Consider the following 16994-nt stretch of genomic DNA (forward strand, 5'->3'; position numbering starts at 1 on the left):
AGTGCCTGGTTTTTGAGATGGCAATTAAACTTTACCCACCATTTGAAATATAATTAAGAAAAAACTATATTTTAATGCAGAATAACATGTGGACAAAAATAAAACTACCTAAAATACAATCAGTACCAACATATGGTGCTTCAATTCGAGATATTGACAAATGAAACTTCATAACACTATATCGAAACTTGAAAATTTTCTATATGTGAAACTCCCACACAATATGTTGGAGTTCCAAAAGTTCTTGTTGTGTTGGACTTACAGAACATAATAGGTTTCACAACCATGAAGGCTCCAACATTTTGCTGTGTTATCTCCATTGAAGCAACAATTTATCTAAAAACTTAAGAGGCAATATTGCATAAGCGTGCATATGTAATTTCTAGTTGAGGAGTAAAAAGAATTGTTGCCACAGGCAGAGACTTTTCAATGTAGTCTAGTTGAGAAACCAACACCAAGACGCATCCAGTGCCACAAAAATGATGCATATATACTCCGTATCAACAGCATTATCCCTTTAAAACAACAGCCAGTTATAAGCACATTAAACTGGAAAATTATTGCAGTAGGCCACATCAAGAGGCGCAGACCAATATATACTAGAAAAACCAAGCATGCAAATATTTACATGATTAAGCGCTTGATCCATTTATTTGTTGACATCATCATCTAGACATCATTGTATGTAAGCATTCAAAGGGGTTCAGCTCATCCCCATGCTCACTTGCAAGTTGCAACAGCACGGACACCCCATCCCTATCGTACCAGTATGATCAACTACTGGAATGCGCCTGACACGGTTATCTGACAACATGTTGTGTCAGCAAAATAGAAAGAGAAAACAGAATTGAAAGAAAGTTTTTTCTTTTGAAGCATGAAAAATCATCGTCCTTAAAGAAATGTTGTAGGTATGCTATTTAGGAGAATAAAAACAAGTTTCTTCTAGATACAATAAAGACAAAATGTGTACTGCAAATCGATGAACCACTTTTTTTTAAAGGTGGGCCCTACAGGTGCCCAAGCACAAGTCCAAGTCATTTACTTGAGAAGTCTCGGCAAGCAGGGGAATTTTCTATGCAAAAATGAGCTTCAAGACAGAAGATGGCTACTCTTTGGGTAAGAAGAAACTCGACAGGGTTGGAAAATGCTGGGTCAAATGTATTGGGTTTGAGAGAGAAATTTCTTATCTCCGAGTGAGAATGGGAAGGCATAGGTCCGAGAACTTGAAGTTTCATGAAAATTATGAAGGTAATACAAGCAGCTAACAATAAAGAGAGGAAACACATTTGAAATAATTCTTTGTGAAGCTGAAAGCCTAAAACTATATGAAGGCTTTCAAGTAAATACAAGAGGCCAAGGATCGATGATGACATCACATCTCTAATATGTAGATGATACGCTTATAATGTGGAAGCAAATGAAGAGCAAGTATTGTACCTGAAGACAATCTAATTGTTGTTTGAAGCTGTATCAGGTTTTACAAGTTAGTTATAAAGAGTGACATTTTCCGGATAAATAACACAAAGTTGGTAGAGCTTTTTTATGACACTGACAAAGTTGGCAGAACTCCTAGGATGCAATGCGGAACTAGGTGCCAATCTTGAGAAGTGTGAGAAGACTCTCAAATTGCTAGCAATATTTATCCTTAGAAGGAAGACCAGTCCGACCCAATAGTTTGTTGGATGCACTTTCTATCTATATTATATCTCTATTTCCAACACCAAGGAAGATAAAAACGAGAATGGATGAGTGAAGGAAAGATTTCTAGAGAGAAGAAAGCCTTCAACCTAGTCAAATGGAAAATTGTGATACCAAGCAAGATGGAAGGCAAAACAGGAGTATGAAAACTTAGGATACACAACAACAGTCTCCTTAACCATGAAGCGGTTTTGGGGTTTCTGCAATGAGGAAAAATCAATGTGGAAGCAACTGATCAGAGAACACAGAGTGACATTTTCCATGTAAATAACACAAAGTTGGTAGAACTGCTGTTGATGCAATGTGGGTCAATTACCAACCAAAGACGTGGGAATGCCACTAGGCCAATCTGGAAAAGCGTGAAAAGAAGCTCTCAAAGTAGAAGCAATATTTATCCTTAGAAGGAAAACTATTCCTAATCAATAGTTGGACGCTCTTTCTGTCTATTACTATGTCTCTCTTTCCAATACCAAGGAAGATACAGAAGAGAATGGATGAGTTGAGGAAAGACTTCTTGTGGGAAGCTAATAGAGAGAAGAAAACCTTCAACATAGTCAAATGAGAAATTGTAATAGCAAGGAAGAGGGAAGGCGATATAGGAGTAAGAAACCGTAGGATAAACAACACAAATCTCCTTATGAAGTGACTTTGCAGGTTCTACAATGACGAAAAAATGTGGAAGCAACTGATCGCAGAAAAAATATGGGATGGAAAAGTTCTGGATCACGAAGGCTCCTAGCTATTCTTTTGAACGTGCGCATACATCAGAAACTTACGGGGCAAATTCTCAGAGCACATTCACATTGAACTGAGATATGGTAGAAAACCCCTCTTCTGGCAAGATGGATGGATAGGGAACACACGATTCAAGGAGCAGTTTCCTAGGATTTGCAGCTTTGCAACAATCGAAGTTTATTAGTCTCCACAAGGATAGAACTTACCTTTGGAAATAAGGTGCAGTGACTGAAATGAGCCAATTTTAGTAAGTGAATGAAGGATGTCAAGGCCAAATCGAACGAACACTCATCCTGCCTTTTTCGATAAAATCAGGTTACAAGATGCTCTCTCATAGAAGAAGGCAACATCACATATGGCTTGGGAAATTGATATGAAGAAACAAAGCCCCTTATAAGGTTGAATGCTTCATATGGATACTGGAAAGAGAGGCATGTTTGACTCAACACAATTTACAAAGAAGGTTATGAAGATGCAAGGCACTTATATACATACATTGCAAATTTACAGCTCAGATTTTGTACATGTTTCTGAATCTATTTGCACTAAAATGGTGCATGTCGGAAAGTCAGATATAACTACTGGTGAGTAAGGAAAAAAAAGATACTTTGAAGGTGAAATATAGATGTACATGAAGCTGAAAGGATGATAAGTTCCCTCAGTTCATTTCAACAAACGGATTTTTTATTTTTTGTAACTGCACATCCAATAGAGTAGTCTCTGATCCCTTATTTTCTTTTGGTGCACCCATGTAGTTCCTGTTTGTATAGAGGATTGGGTGTCTTTTGCAAAGAACCATATTTTGTAGTTTTTCTCCTTATTTGATATATCTCTTGTATACGGCCAAGATGGCCTGTTTATTATCAATGAAATCTTTTACTTGTTTTAAAATTATTTAAAAAAAAAAAAAAAAACTAGGTGCTACAAGTGATAAAATTATTTATTACTTATCAAAAAATACGTCAATTACTCATATAAGGAAACTTGATAAACTTCCACATTTAAATTAGTCTTAACATGTTGCAATGTAGTTAAGCTTATCTTCTTGTGTTTGAAGCAAATACACTGAAAAAGGCATTAAAAAAGAAATGAGGCAGAATTCAGTACCTGTCATCAGTTGCTTCGCTTTCAGAACCTTAGTTTCTGGTGTGACTCTGATGAGCCTTTTCTGCAAGCCCACACATAAACAAATTTGACATCATGTAACAAAATGCCTCGCGATTCTAGAGACAAGATTAATTTTCTGACGAAACATAGAAGAAATTAGATATATGCTACTCCTATCTCATAGTGTCCACGGGATTCAATATCCCATAGACATCTAATATCCTTAACAACAACTATGACGAAGCTATACGTGGACATATGATCATGGAAAGCTCAAATGCATCCCTCTCACTAACTAACATTACCAGCATTATAAGACATGGGTCTCTTTTCCCCAAAATTCTTAAAATTACAAGCACAGTTTACCCTTAAAAGTTAAACTCCATAATCTAAATTAAAGAAACAAACAGTTACAGGAGAGAATTTCAAACAGAGCAATGTCATCAAAAGAAATAACTCCCCTCCATGTTCTAAGTTAGTTGACAATAACTATATGGAGTACGACCCTTTTTGAATAGCAATGACAATTTGTATATCCTATCAATTATGAACAAGTTCTACTTCAACAAAGCATCCGGTACTCTTGGATGTTGTTGTTGTTATAGTAGTAGTTTGGACAGTATGACAACCTTTTCATAAGTCTGAATAAAAGGACACGAAATGAGTAGTAGTTACACAGTTTTTCAGTTATGAGCAGTTTCTAGGTTTACACAACGACCACACCTGCAAAAGGTAAAGCTTAAATTAGAGATGCAACAGATAAAATGCAATAAATACTCACTCCTATCTAATAGTATCCACAAGATTCAATATCCCATAGACAAGTAATATCCTCAACAACAACTATGACAAAGCTACACATGGACACATGATCATGGAAAGCTTAAAGTCACCAGCATTATAACATGGGTATAAGATAAGACACGGGTCTCTCTTCCCCCCAATTCTTAAAATAACAAGAAGATTTACACTTAAAATGCGCATGCTAACTATTACAGTAGAGAATTTCAAACAGACGTATGTCTTAAAAAGAAATTCCTCTCCTCCATGTTCTAAGTTAGTTGACAATAACTCTATGGAGTGTGACCCTTTTCGAATAGGAATGACAATGTATAACCTATCAATTTTGAACAAGTTCTATTCAACAAAGAATATTCTAGATATGGTGTTTACCGTTCATCTATAGTATAGAACATCAATGTTCATACTATATGTTTCAGGCACAGAAGGATGAAGTTGACCTATCAGCAGTTGTACACCCCCTGCCATTATCAAACACCTTATAGTGTTGTTCCTTTTTATGCATTTTATTGAGGAAAAGGTGAGTTAATGATTTTTTTTTTTTTAATAATGAAAAACAAAACTGAAGACATGGAAAGAATGTTCTTATGATCTGATTAATTCACTACCAGTTTTCCATTTTAGGTACATAAATTTAAATTTTCACAACTAAACTCCCACTATATGAATTATATTCCTATACTCCAGTAATCCCAAGCTCTGGTATAAAACCCAAACCTGGTTCATCTCAGTTTATCTCTGTTCACAAACAACCGCATACCACGGTTTACCCATTAACTGCTACCATGAACAAGATGATCTGCCCTGAGGAAAAAACTACAAATGAAAAAAACCTCTACTTGATTACTGAAAGCTCTTGCATATCAAGATGTTTTGCCTCGATAAAGGTAACAAAACACATTTGATGACATATGGAGTTACTCATATGCAATCTTGAGAGAGAAGTCCAGCTCATATAGTTGTTCATTATGCATGAGACCAGACTCAGAAATTAGTTTCAATTAGATATAGATGCAACTCTTGTCATTTTGAAACACATATAATTGCTCCTGAGGAAGAACTCAAGCTACAGCTTCTGACTACCAGCTTCCAACTTAAGACTGAAACTCTGCCAATGGGACATAGAAATTTCAGCAGTGCACAAAATTTCCAGATCCACAAATGAGGGATAAAACTAACATCTCAGGGCACTAAGATTCTACAGGGGATAGGAAAAAACAAGATGGTTGTGTCGAGCTATTGACCATCAAAACTTTCACTTTTTAAAGAGGTACCACAGTTAGATTTTGATTTTCCTACTGAAGATAGCAATGTCAGGATGTTGAAGTTACCAAGACTTTAGAAATAGAACTTACCTATCAGTTCCAAAATCAAGTGAATGACTTGCGATGAGCCACTTCAAACTTACCATGGAGCATAAAATTCAACCAAGACATCCTTCGTCTCCTCTAGCACAATTTCGTCAAAGTTATCTGGAGATAGCATAAGGGTAGCCTCGGAGCAGCAGTAAACTTCTCTTTGTGTGACCTATAGATACAATAGTGGCAGCATAGGCAAATAAACAATGCGAAAGAAATATTCACTTCTTATTTTTCGAGTGAAGCTCTGGTATCATGTCAAGGACGGAAGGATTCACACTTATAACCTTTACTAGTATCTCAGACGTAGTTGCATCAAATGAGAAGCCCCTTCCCGTCATTTCCTTCATAAAAGTTGTCATTTCACTAATTTTATTACACCTGAGAAATCCTTGCACAAAGACATTGTAAGTCACATTGTTCGGCAAACAACCGTTGTCCTCCATTTTTCTTAGCATATCTTTAGCTTCATCTAACAAACCTTCTAGACAAAATCCATTTATCATTGTATTATATGTAATCACATTTGGAAGCAATCCAATTGAAGAAAGCTTCTCAAAGGTAGCACGAGCTTTGTCGACTTTACCATTTTTGCACAATCCATTAATGACAACATTGTAAAATTCATTACTAGCATATTCTATCTTTTTTTCCAACTTATTAACGAACGACATTGCTTCTTCAACAAGTCCATACTTAAAATAACCATTGAGCAACGTGACATGAGTGTATAGATTAGGATCGGGCCCCGCAGACAACATCTCATCATAAATTTTTCTAGCAGATCCAATTCTTCCAACTTCAAATAGACCTTGTAAGATAGTAGTGTAGGTAAAGATATCAGGTTTTAATCCCTTTTGAGAAATTTCATGAAACAATTGCATTGCCTCGGTCAATTTCTTTTTCTTACAGTATCCATTTATTAGTACACTATAGCTAATAATGCTAGGTTCAATATTCTTATCTATCATGAAATCAAAAACCTTCCTCGCTCTATACAGTTGACCACGTAAACAATATCCATCCATTATCGCATTGTAGGTGATCACATCAGGCTCTACACCTTTATGGGTCATGTGTCTCATTACTTCCTCGGCATCTTCAACTTTCCCTTCTTTGCATACTCCATCTATAAGTATGTTAAAGGTGCGCACATTTGGATAAAGATTAAAGTTCACCATCTCAGAGAACAAAGTCTTAACCTTTTCCCATTGACAAAGCTTACAAAAACCATTAATTAATGAATTATAAGTGATTATGTCCGGAGGAATGCCTTTCTGCTTCATCTCATTCAAAAGGCTGATGGCAGCATCTAAGTTTCCATCTTTGCAAAGCGCATCTATCACAATGTTGTAGTTCTTTATGTTGGGCTTAGTATTCCCCTGTTCCATTAACCGGAGCAAACTCAAAGTCTTCTCAGTATGGCCCCTTTTGCTGAGTCCATTCATGACAGTTGCATATGTGAATTCGTTGGGCACACAAATCTTCTCTCTAACCAACTTTTTGAACAATTCAACCGCATCTTTAACCTTATTTTCAGCAAAGATTCCCCTAATTAGGGTGTTAAAGGTGACAACATTAAATGGAATGCCATTCTTCAAGTAAATGGGTAACACCGAAAATGCACAGTCAACACGATGCATCAGGCAATAACTGTTAATCACGCTATTCAAGATGACTCCGTCAATTGGGGTACCCAATTTCTGCATTTCTCCAAAAAGAGAAACCACAGCAGAATAATGCTTCATAGTTAGTACAGTCTTAAACAATTTAGAGAAACTGACAACTGAAGGAAGAGGCTTCATTCTAACCATTTGATGGAAGAGAGTAACAGCGTCATCTAAACACTTAACATTCTCAATCTTGGTATTTAACCAAAGTTTACCCTTTGCAGAATAACTATGAGTTGAATAATAAACTGTAATTGCAGAACAAGAATGGGAAACATCAAAGAAAGAGAATAAGGGAATAATACCATTTCGCAGAGAGATTATCTTCATCTTCAGTGAGTGAGAGAGTATTGCCCTAATTTTGGAACAATTTTGAGGGAGTGTGTACAGAGGGCAAATGAGATAATGACGAAATTAGTCCCTTATGTTTTACCGTAGGTTCAAAATAATCCCGTGAGTAGGCATCTAACAGTTTCTGTGCTTTGAGTTTGCCAAAATGTAACTCTTTTGGTCTTCCCCAAATACTGCTGAATCATTTACTTTACATTTGACAGGAACTAAAAGATTAAAAAAAATTAACGGAAACAAACATTTAGAGATACAATTTTTATATATTTTTTCATTTTTGATTTATTTCTAAAGTTTGATGCGGCTTTTTAAGGTGTAATTTCTGTTTTTTGTGTTACATATTTTAGGATTTGACAGGACTTTAGAAGTGTACATCCTTCGCTGCGTGTATTTAACTGTATTTTTGTTGTTGGTAAACAATTTTCTACTACATACGGTGTATTCTTTAATGGATTAGAGTACATTCTCCATTTTTTTTAGTGTAAATACGGTGTATTTTGCATTTCTCCAGAAAGTCGACCGGATTTGATTGTATTCTCCATTTTTAAATATGGTGTATTTATACTTTCGGCAAAGATTTGAACAGATTTGATTGTATTCTTCATTTTTTTAGTGTAAATACAGTATATATTTTTACTCGCTTGTAATTCTGTTTTTCCGAAGGAGAAAACTGTGTATCTGAATACATGCGAAAACTAGTAAAACATAATCGTAGTTAATTGACTGTATTTTGAAACTGCGCATTTGAATACACATAAATACACGCGAAATAGCTAAAAAATAGCTACGAATTGTAATTAAGAAAAAAGTAGCTATAGTTAATTAGAAGCCCAGAAACTAAACTATTTATGTAAGTTACATGACAGTGATATTTGATGAGGTGGATGTCACATGGCATTTCCACCTCATCACCCCGACTCATTTCTAATAAAAGGCATTGTATCATTACAAATTCATCATCAATTGAATATACTAAAGTTTTCCGATTGAATTCTATCCTTTATCTTCTTCCCTTTTCATCCTCCATAGCTGTCCACTCGAGTTTTCTCCGTAAAACTCCTGTCCAGCTGCAAAAACCTCAGTATCCTCTGAGAAAGTTCAAAGTTGGCTACGATAGCAGACTAAGGTCTTACTCTAAATAAAGTACATATACTGCATAACCAAATGTCTTTAATCCAATAGGAGCTTATATCATAGAAAATGACGGTCGTAGATGTACTTTCATTTAAAGAGGGTCTCAACAACATAAAGAACCTTTATTTCATGTATCCCACAAAAGAACCAAATTTCGAAGCTAAGTGGATTAAGATAACATCTCTGAAAAATATTCAACGAAAAGATACAAGATTTTAGATATTGCCTTACAATCCTTTTTTTTTTTTTTTTTTTTTTAAAAAGAAGCTATTATCATAATGTTGCGATTTTAGAGAAATATTTTTAGTAGAAATGTTCTCCTCCTGAATGCTGTGGTTAACTCAATAAGGTCCACCATTATCCATATGATTTTAAACTTAACTGCAGCATCCAATTAAAAAAACTAAAAACATTATTGTTCCATCAATTTACTAAAACCTTAATCTCTAATACTAACAGATTTAGCGGATTACACTATTTTGACTAGATAATTTGATTGGACATTTTGGCAGGTTGTCAAAAAGAAGTTTTCACTAGTTGAAACCATGACCTCCTCATCATACGGTGGCAACATTTCCGTTGTGCCAAGGCTCCCCTTCATAATGCACAGATATGTTACAAACAAAAAAAAAAAAGTTATATCTTACAAAACGGGGCAGAGTCACCATTTTGGAAGGTTGTTCTAAATAGATGTTGCAGTATTTAAAAGCCTAGAGAACAAGTATGAACTAGGATTTTAAATTCTGGCATGACCCAAGTCAGACCTGTCATGCTCAAAAATATGAGTCACAGCTGGCCAGTCACTTTACAGTGTATGAATAGATGACTATTATGTTCTCCATTGTGCTAACACAGGAAACATCTTGAGCTTAATTGAAAGAATATGTAAATATTAAACAACTGCTAGTCTCTTTTTTTTTTTTTTTTGAAACATGTAACATTTATTATATAGATAGTAAGACTATACAAGGACTGTTACAATCATCCATAATTACAGGACTGTAAAGTAACCAACTTACAGCTCCCCTATCATCTACAAGGATTCTAAAACATCACAATTTGAATCATGTTGATAAGCATCTAAAACAACTGCAAGTTATAAGCACACTAAACTGCAGACGTAGTGCAGTTGACCCAAGCATGTCGATATCTACAAGATTAAGGGCATATGATCCATTTATTTCTTGTCATCATCATTTAATGACCTCCTTGTATGTAGGCATTTAAACAGTTCAGCTCATCCCTACACTCACTTGCAACCACATGAACAACATCTCCAACGGATAACAACAAGAATGTACCTGATGCGGTTATCTGGCATGTGAAACGTCGGTCAGAAAAATAGAAAGAAAAATTGAACAAAACCTTTAAAGCATGAAAAATCATTGTCCTTAAACAAATAGTGGATGTCTACTATTTAGGAGAATACAAACAAGTTTACTAGGGACACGACCAATCCAAAGCGCGTGCTGCAAATTGATAGGCCACTTTCAAGGATGGCATAATTTATAGATGTTGAAGGCTATTCAGAAAAGATATCTTATTTAATGAACATGTATGTCAGTTATAATTGAAAACTGAAATTCAAATTTAAGTTTAAATAAAACTAAAACCTCAGATAGGGTTCCTCTATAAACTTTTGGAATGACAATTGGATCCAACACCTAGGATCACCAAGAAATGGAATCCATGGTCATTAAACAAGGCTGAAACTACCCTCAGGGTCAGTGACGTTTTAATTAATGGAGTTTGGAATCTCAATAGGCTATCATTCACACTAGACCTGAACACTACATTAGCAATCACGGGGGGCTATGTATCATAGCAACAAGCAGTCAAAGATAGAATTGCCTGGGGTCTGACTCCCTCAGGAAACTTTGCCGCGAATTCTGCTTATAGGCTAGTTAAACGAAAGAAATCCAGCAATAATAACACAGGAAAGAGCTGCTTTTCTTTCGAATTGATATGGAAACTAAAATGCCCAAACAAAATAAGAAATAGCAGTAAGAACGAAAATGTACAGGAAGCAGAAAGGATGATAAGTTCCCTCAGTTCATTTCAACAGAATGTATTTTTATTTTTTGTAACTGCACATCCTAGAACCCCTTAGGTGCTACAAATGATAAAAGTATCTATTACTTATCGAAAAATATGTCAATTGCTCATATAAGGAAACCTAGTCACTTCCACATTTAAATTACTCTTAACATCTTGAGTTTGAAGAAAACACACTAAAAAGGCACTAAAAAAGTAGTACCTGTCAGCAGTTGGGTCGCTTTCAGAACTTTAGTTTCTGGTGTGACATTGATGAGCCTATTCTGCAAACCCACACATAAATAAAGTTAAAATCGTGTAATAAAACGCATCGCAATTTCTAGAGACGAGGTTAATTTTGTGACAAAATATGATCACACTGAAAAACAAAAACATAGATGAAATTAGATATATGCTACTCCTATCTACTTGATCCATAGGATTCAATATCCGATAGACAACTAATATCCTTAACAAAAACTATGACGAGGCTACAAATGATCATGGAAAGCTCAACTGTGTCCATCTCACTAACTAACGTTACCAACATTATAACACAGCGCTGAAACATAAGATAAGACATGGGTCTCTTTTCCCCCAAATTCTTAAATAACAAGCAGAGTTTACACTTAAAATCCGTATTCTAAAATAAAGAAACAAACAATTATAGAGAATTTCAAACAGAGCTACGTCTTCAAAGAAAATCCTCGCCTCCATGCTGTGAGTTAGTTGACAATAATTATATGGAATACGACCCTTTTCGAACAGGAATGATAATTTGTATACCCTATCAATTTCGAACAAGTTCTATTTCAAAAGCATCTAGTACTTTTGGATCATACATAAACCTCAAAAAGTACATTCTTAAATATTCTAACTATGGTGTTGATGTTTATCTATATTATACCATATCAATCTTGAACAAGTTCTATTTCAACTTCAGGAAAATTACAATATTCATACTATATGTTTCAGGGATAGAAGGATGTGATTGAACTTATTCGATCTAGTGTTCCAATTATGGTTGATGTTACAAAGACTTTAGAAACTATCAAAGAAGATTGTTTCCGCAGCAATTTCTAAGTTGCAGGAAGTTGTTATTTACTCTCACATATATACAAAATGATAATACATGAAAGACAACTAAACAGCAGTGAAAATGATATTCCTAGATTTAAAATGTTTATGCATAAGGAATATCAACAGAGCAGTAATATCTAATTTCCAAGATAAAAAAGAGTGGAAAAAGAACAAGAACATCAGAAGTGGTGTACCTCCTCAATAAGCCTGCTACAAAGCCCAAGCAGCGTTTTAATTGCCATTTTTTCTGCTTCCATGATTGCATTGGATGCCATTTCTTTTGGAGGGATAAAAAGGAAAATGTGTCACAGCCATAACGTAGCCGAATAGACCAAGCGAAAGAAATATTCACTTCTTATTTTTCAAGTGAAGCTCTGGTATCATGTCAAGGACGGAAGGGTTCTCCCTTATAACGTTTACCAAAAACCCAGCTGTAGTTGCATCAAATGAGAAGCCCCGTCCAGCCATTTCCTTCATGAAAGATATCATTTCACTAATTTTGTTGCACCTAAGAAATCCTTGCACAATAACATCGTAAGTGACATTGTTTGGAAAACAACCATTGTCTTCCATTTTTCTTAGAATATCTTTAGCTTCATCTAACAACCCTTGAAGACAAAATCCATTTATCATTGTATTGTACGTTCTAGCATTCGGAAGCAATCCAATTGAAGAAAGCTTCTCAAAAATAGCATGAGCTTTGTCGAGTTGACCATTTTTGCACAACCCGTTAATGACAACATTATAAAATTCAATATTAGCATTTTCTCCCTTTCTTTCCAACTTATTAAAGAGTGATACAGCTTCTTCAATAAGTCCATACTTGAAATAACCATTGAGCAAAGTGCCATAACTGTATAAATCAGGTGTGGGCCCTGTAGATAGCATCTCATCAAAGAACTTTTTTGCATCGCCTATTCTTCCAATATCAAACAGACCTTGCAAGATAGTGTTGTAGGTAATAATATCAGGCTTTGATCCCCTTTGAGAAATTTCACCAAACAATTGCACGGCCTCATCCACTTTCTTTTCCTTACAGTATCCATTCATTAGTATGCTATAGCTAATAATGTCAGGTTCAATGTTTTTGTCTATCATGGAATTAAAAACTCTCCTCGCTCTATTCATTTGACCACACAAACAATGTCCATCCATTATCGCATTGTAGGTGATTATATCAGGCTCTATACCTTTTTCAATCATGTGTCTCATTATTTCCTCGGCATCCTCAACTTTTCCTTCTTTACATAATCCATCTATCACTATGTTGAAGGTGCGCACATTTGGATAAATATTATGATTTACCATCTCAGAAAACAAAGTCGTTACTTTTTCCCACTGACCGAACTTACATAAACCATCAATTACTGAATTATATGTGACTACGTTAGGAGGAATGCCCTTCTGTTTCATCTCATTCAAAAGGTTGATTGCAGCATTTAAGTTTCTATCTTTGCAAAGTGCATCTATAACAATGCTATAGATATATATGTTAGGCTTAGCATTCCCCTGTTCAATTAACCGGAGCAAACTCAAAGTCTTCTCAGTATGACCCCTTTTGCTTAGCCCATTCATGACAGTTGCATACATGAATTCATTAGGCTCACAAATCTTCTCTTTGACCAACTTTTTGAACAATTCAACCGCATCTTTAACCTTATTTTCAGCAAATAATCCCCTTATTAGGGTGGTAAAGGTGACATTATCAAATGGAATGCCATTCTTCAAGTAAATGGGTAACACCGAAAACGCACAATCAGCACGATGCATCAGGCAATAACTGTTAATCACGCTACTCAAGATGAATACATCAAATGGGATACCCAATATCTGCATTTCTCGAAAAAGAGAAACCACAGCAGAATAATGCTTCATAGTTAGTATAGTCTTAAATAATTTAGAGAAACTGAAAACAGAAGGAAGAGGCTTCATTCTAACCAATTGATGGAAGAGAGTAACAGCATCATCTAAACACTTAACATTCTCAATCTTGCTATTTAACCCAAGTTTACCCTTTGCAGAAACAGATGTATTACTATGACTTGAAGAATATGCTCTGATTGTAAATGTCCAAAAACAAGAATGGGAAATAACTCTCAATGGAGGGCAAAACAGAGAAATTCTCTTCATCTTCAATGGAGGAATAACTCTCCACAGTAAAGTTAGCCTTCTTTACTGAATTGCTGGAATATTAGCAGTGTATGTGAAAGTGATGTTATGATTCGGTGTGCCCTAATTTTGCCCAGTGATCTTTTTTTGTGACAAGTCCGACGTGTGGTATTAATAAGGGCAAAAGGGTCAAGTTTGAGCTATTTTTGTCCCGGTTGTTACTAAAATTATCAAAAATATCCATCATTTGACGGAAACCACAAAATCCATCTAAATAACCTGATTTAAATTGAAATTACCCGTTCTACTCTTTTTAACCTGACCCGCAACCCGCAAAACTACACCAAACTAAACCGGGCAATTCGCACGAATGCCCCTATCTTGGGATGGTCTTTAATATGCGCCCTTCAAATCACACTTCTTTAATTTTTTCCCTTCGGCATTTTAAGTAATTAAAATGTGATCGAAAATATTCTTGACATTGGAAAAAAAAAATCGAATCTATGACCTAATTTCACAAGGCAAGGTTTTATAGAAATTATGCTTATATGGGCAAAGTTACGTAGAACTTATGTCAGACAAGGCAAAGTTTGTAGGAGTATAAACTTATGTCGAGCAAATTAATTATTGTACAAATTATGTCGGACAAGGCATAGTTTCATAGAAACCTTGTTATGTAAAATTGTTTTTTATTTTTACTCTGCCGGGAATCGAACCTATAAGGGCAATTTGCACAATTCCCTTCATACGTACTGGTCTTTAATTTTTGTCCCTCAATTCGCTTAAAAAGATGGCCGAAAATTCTCCAAGGTTCTGGGTTTCAAAACCCAGCAGAGTCGAAAATAAATTAAAAAAATTCGCAAGTGACATAGAATCTATGCTTATTCGGGCGAAATTACATAAAACCTATGCCGGATACGGCAGACTTTGCCTTGTTAGACAAACTTTTAGTTATGCCTTAAGGCAAATTCTCCCGCATAAGGCAGACTTTTTGCAAAAATCTTGCCTTGCGATTTTTTTTTTGACTAAGTGGGAGTTCGAATTCAGAATCTCGGGATATTTTTGGCCACCTTTTTAAGCGAAGACCAGAAATTTGAGGGCCAAAAATTAAAGACCACCCCAAAAAAGAGGCACTCTGAGCAAAAAAAAAAAATGAACCTAGAATCTCTAATTTTGTACACCAGGGTACTTTGGCTCACAAATTTTCATTAAATTTAAGCAAGGACGAAAATAAATAAATAAAAAAAAAAACTAGCGATTTTAGGGACAAAAATTAAAGATCAGTTCATCTGAAGAGCATATAACAATCCGCGCAAAAAATTGAATTAAACCTCAACCCGTTTTCTAAAAACCATTCTAACCCCATTTTACACCTCCGCAACACCTTCTCTTCCACATTTTCCCTATAAACACCAACTTTTTCGTCTCTTCCCACATAAAGCTAAAAAATTTGTGGGTGCTGTTGGAGTGCAAATCTTATTACTAGTTTAGCTTTACTTTCATAATACTGTTCAGAAGAAGTTAATAAACATATAATAGAGCTGATGATTTTTTTTTTTTTTGGGGACAGGAGAAATGGGAGAGGTGATTATAAGGTAGGGAATCTGACCCTCACCAACAATGTAAAAATTCAGATAGCCAACCAACTGAACTCCCGAAGATTCCCCAAGCTATTTGAATTTAACATAGCCAATTAGTAAACCAAAGAAGCCAATTAACCATTCTAAGTTACCAACAAGTTTATAGAAAGGCAGACTAACTGATTCCCTGCATAACAGAAACAAATTTCCTAAAGCAGACTGAAATTAGATAAACTTGCAAGAACCTGATCTCAACCATCTTTATGTTTCAATTTACAATGTTCAGCAAAGCCATTATTAACCCCTCCAGATAAATGTTACTCTCAAATGAATCAGAAACAAAGTTACTAGAGGCCGTTTTTAGAAAATGGGTTGGGGTTTAATTTGGTTTAGTAGAGTAGGTCGCGAGTGATTTTTTGGTGGATTTGGGGTTCCCATCAAATGAGAGATACTTTTGATCCCAAGATGTAACGAGGGATAAAACTAACCAAAAAAAAAAGTAGAAGGGTATTAATTTTGCAAATTTAATTGAGATAGAAATAATTCTTTTCATGTATATGCACAAAAAAAATTATTTCGTAGACAAATTAACCACAATTTTAAGTAGAATTACAATTTAGAAATATGAGTTCACAAGAATAATTGATTCTCGTGGGTAATTGTTCTAATCACGTAACAATTACCCAATTAACTTCGAGAAGCATTTACACTACGTATCATGTCAATTAAAAAATAACTATAGGTGACCTGATAGTGAAAAAATAATAAATGGTACTGTATAAGTTAGTGAGCTTCATTACACTCCTGAAGGATGTCTGCCTAAGGTCGGCCTAAGTGATCGAGCTATGTCATAACTTGTGACAGCGAGACACGCTAGTAATGGGAAAAAAAACACAACATTTGCAGGGGGTTTGTGATTTAACATTTGCTCCATATCTGGTTATCACCTCTGATATTAATGTAACATTTTACACAACATAATAAGAGTAAGACTTTAGGATGACCAAGGTTAAAATCGCTATTTAAAATGAAAAAGGCAACTAGCCTCCATGCTTGTCATCATCATCTAGTAAGCTCCTTTTATGTAAGCATTTCGACGGTTCAGCTTATCCCTACGCTCACTTGCAACAACACGGACCATTCTCCGTTGGACACCATTCGTGTCATACCAGTGAATGCGGTTATCTGGCAAGTGATAGGTTCTGTTAGGAAAAATTGAAAGAGAACTTTGAGGCGTGAAAAATCATTGCTAATAAAGAAGTATTCCATGTATATTGTTTAGGGGAATAAAAACAAGTCGATTCCAGAGACAGCAAAGCCGAAACATATACTACAAATCA

At 35.3% G+C, this 16994-nt stretch overlaps 2 protein-coding genes across 4 annotated transcripts in view; both read right to left on the reverse strand.

The window, feature by feature from the left end:
• Nucleotides 1-114: 114 nt before the first annotated feature.
• On the reverse strand, nucleotides 115-14223 carry LOC132606069 (pentatricopeptide repeat-containing protein At1g62670, mitochondrial-like). Its single transcript, XM_060319391.1, has 4 exons — nucleotides 12317-14223; nucleotides 3541-7699; nucleotides 629-804; nucleotides 115-515 (listed from the first exon to the last, which is right to left on the reverse strand). The coding sequence occupies exons 1-2, from the start codon at nucleotides 14093-14095 to the stop codon at nucleotides 5921-5923; spliced, it is 3558 nt and encodes a 1185-aa protein (XP_060175374.1). The 5' UTR covers nucleotides 14096-14223; the 3' UTR covers nucleotides 115-515; nucleotides 629-804; nucleotides 3541-5920.
• Nucleotides 14224-16241: 2018 nt separating this feature from the next.
• The window catches only part of LOC132605679 (putative pentatricopeptide repeat-containing protein At1g12700, mitochondrial), a 96470-nt gene continuing 95717 nt past the window's right edge, over nucleotides 16242-16994 (reverse strand). For 2 of the 3 annotated variants that reach the window (XM_060318849.1, XM_060318851.1), the window contains one exon: nucleotides 16242-16856. In XM_060318849.1, coding sequence (XP_060174832.1) covers nucleotides 16721-16856 — 136 coding nt within the window. In that variant the 3' untranslated portion in view covers nucleotides 16242-16720. The remainder of the gene's footprint in view (nucleotides 16857-16994) is intronic. The other variant, XM_060318855.1, reaches the window with a different exon arrangement.

Source organism: Lycium barbarum, chromosome 8 (genome assembly GCF_019175385.1).
Source record: "Lycium barbarum isolate Lr01 chromosome 8, ASM1917538v2, whole genome shotgun sequence".
NCBI classification, from domain to species: domain Eukaryota; kingdom Viridiplantae; phylum Streptophyta; class Magnoliopsida; order Solanales; family Solanaceae; genus Lycium; species Lycium barbarum.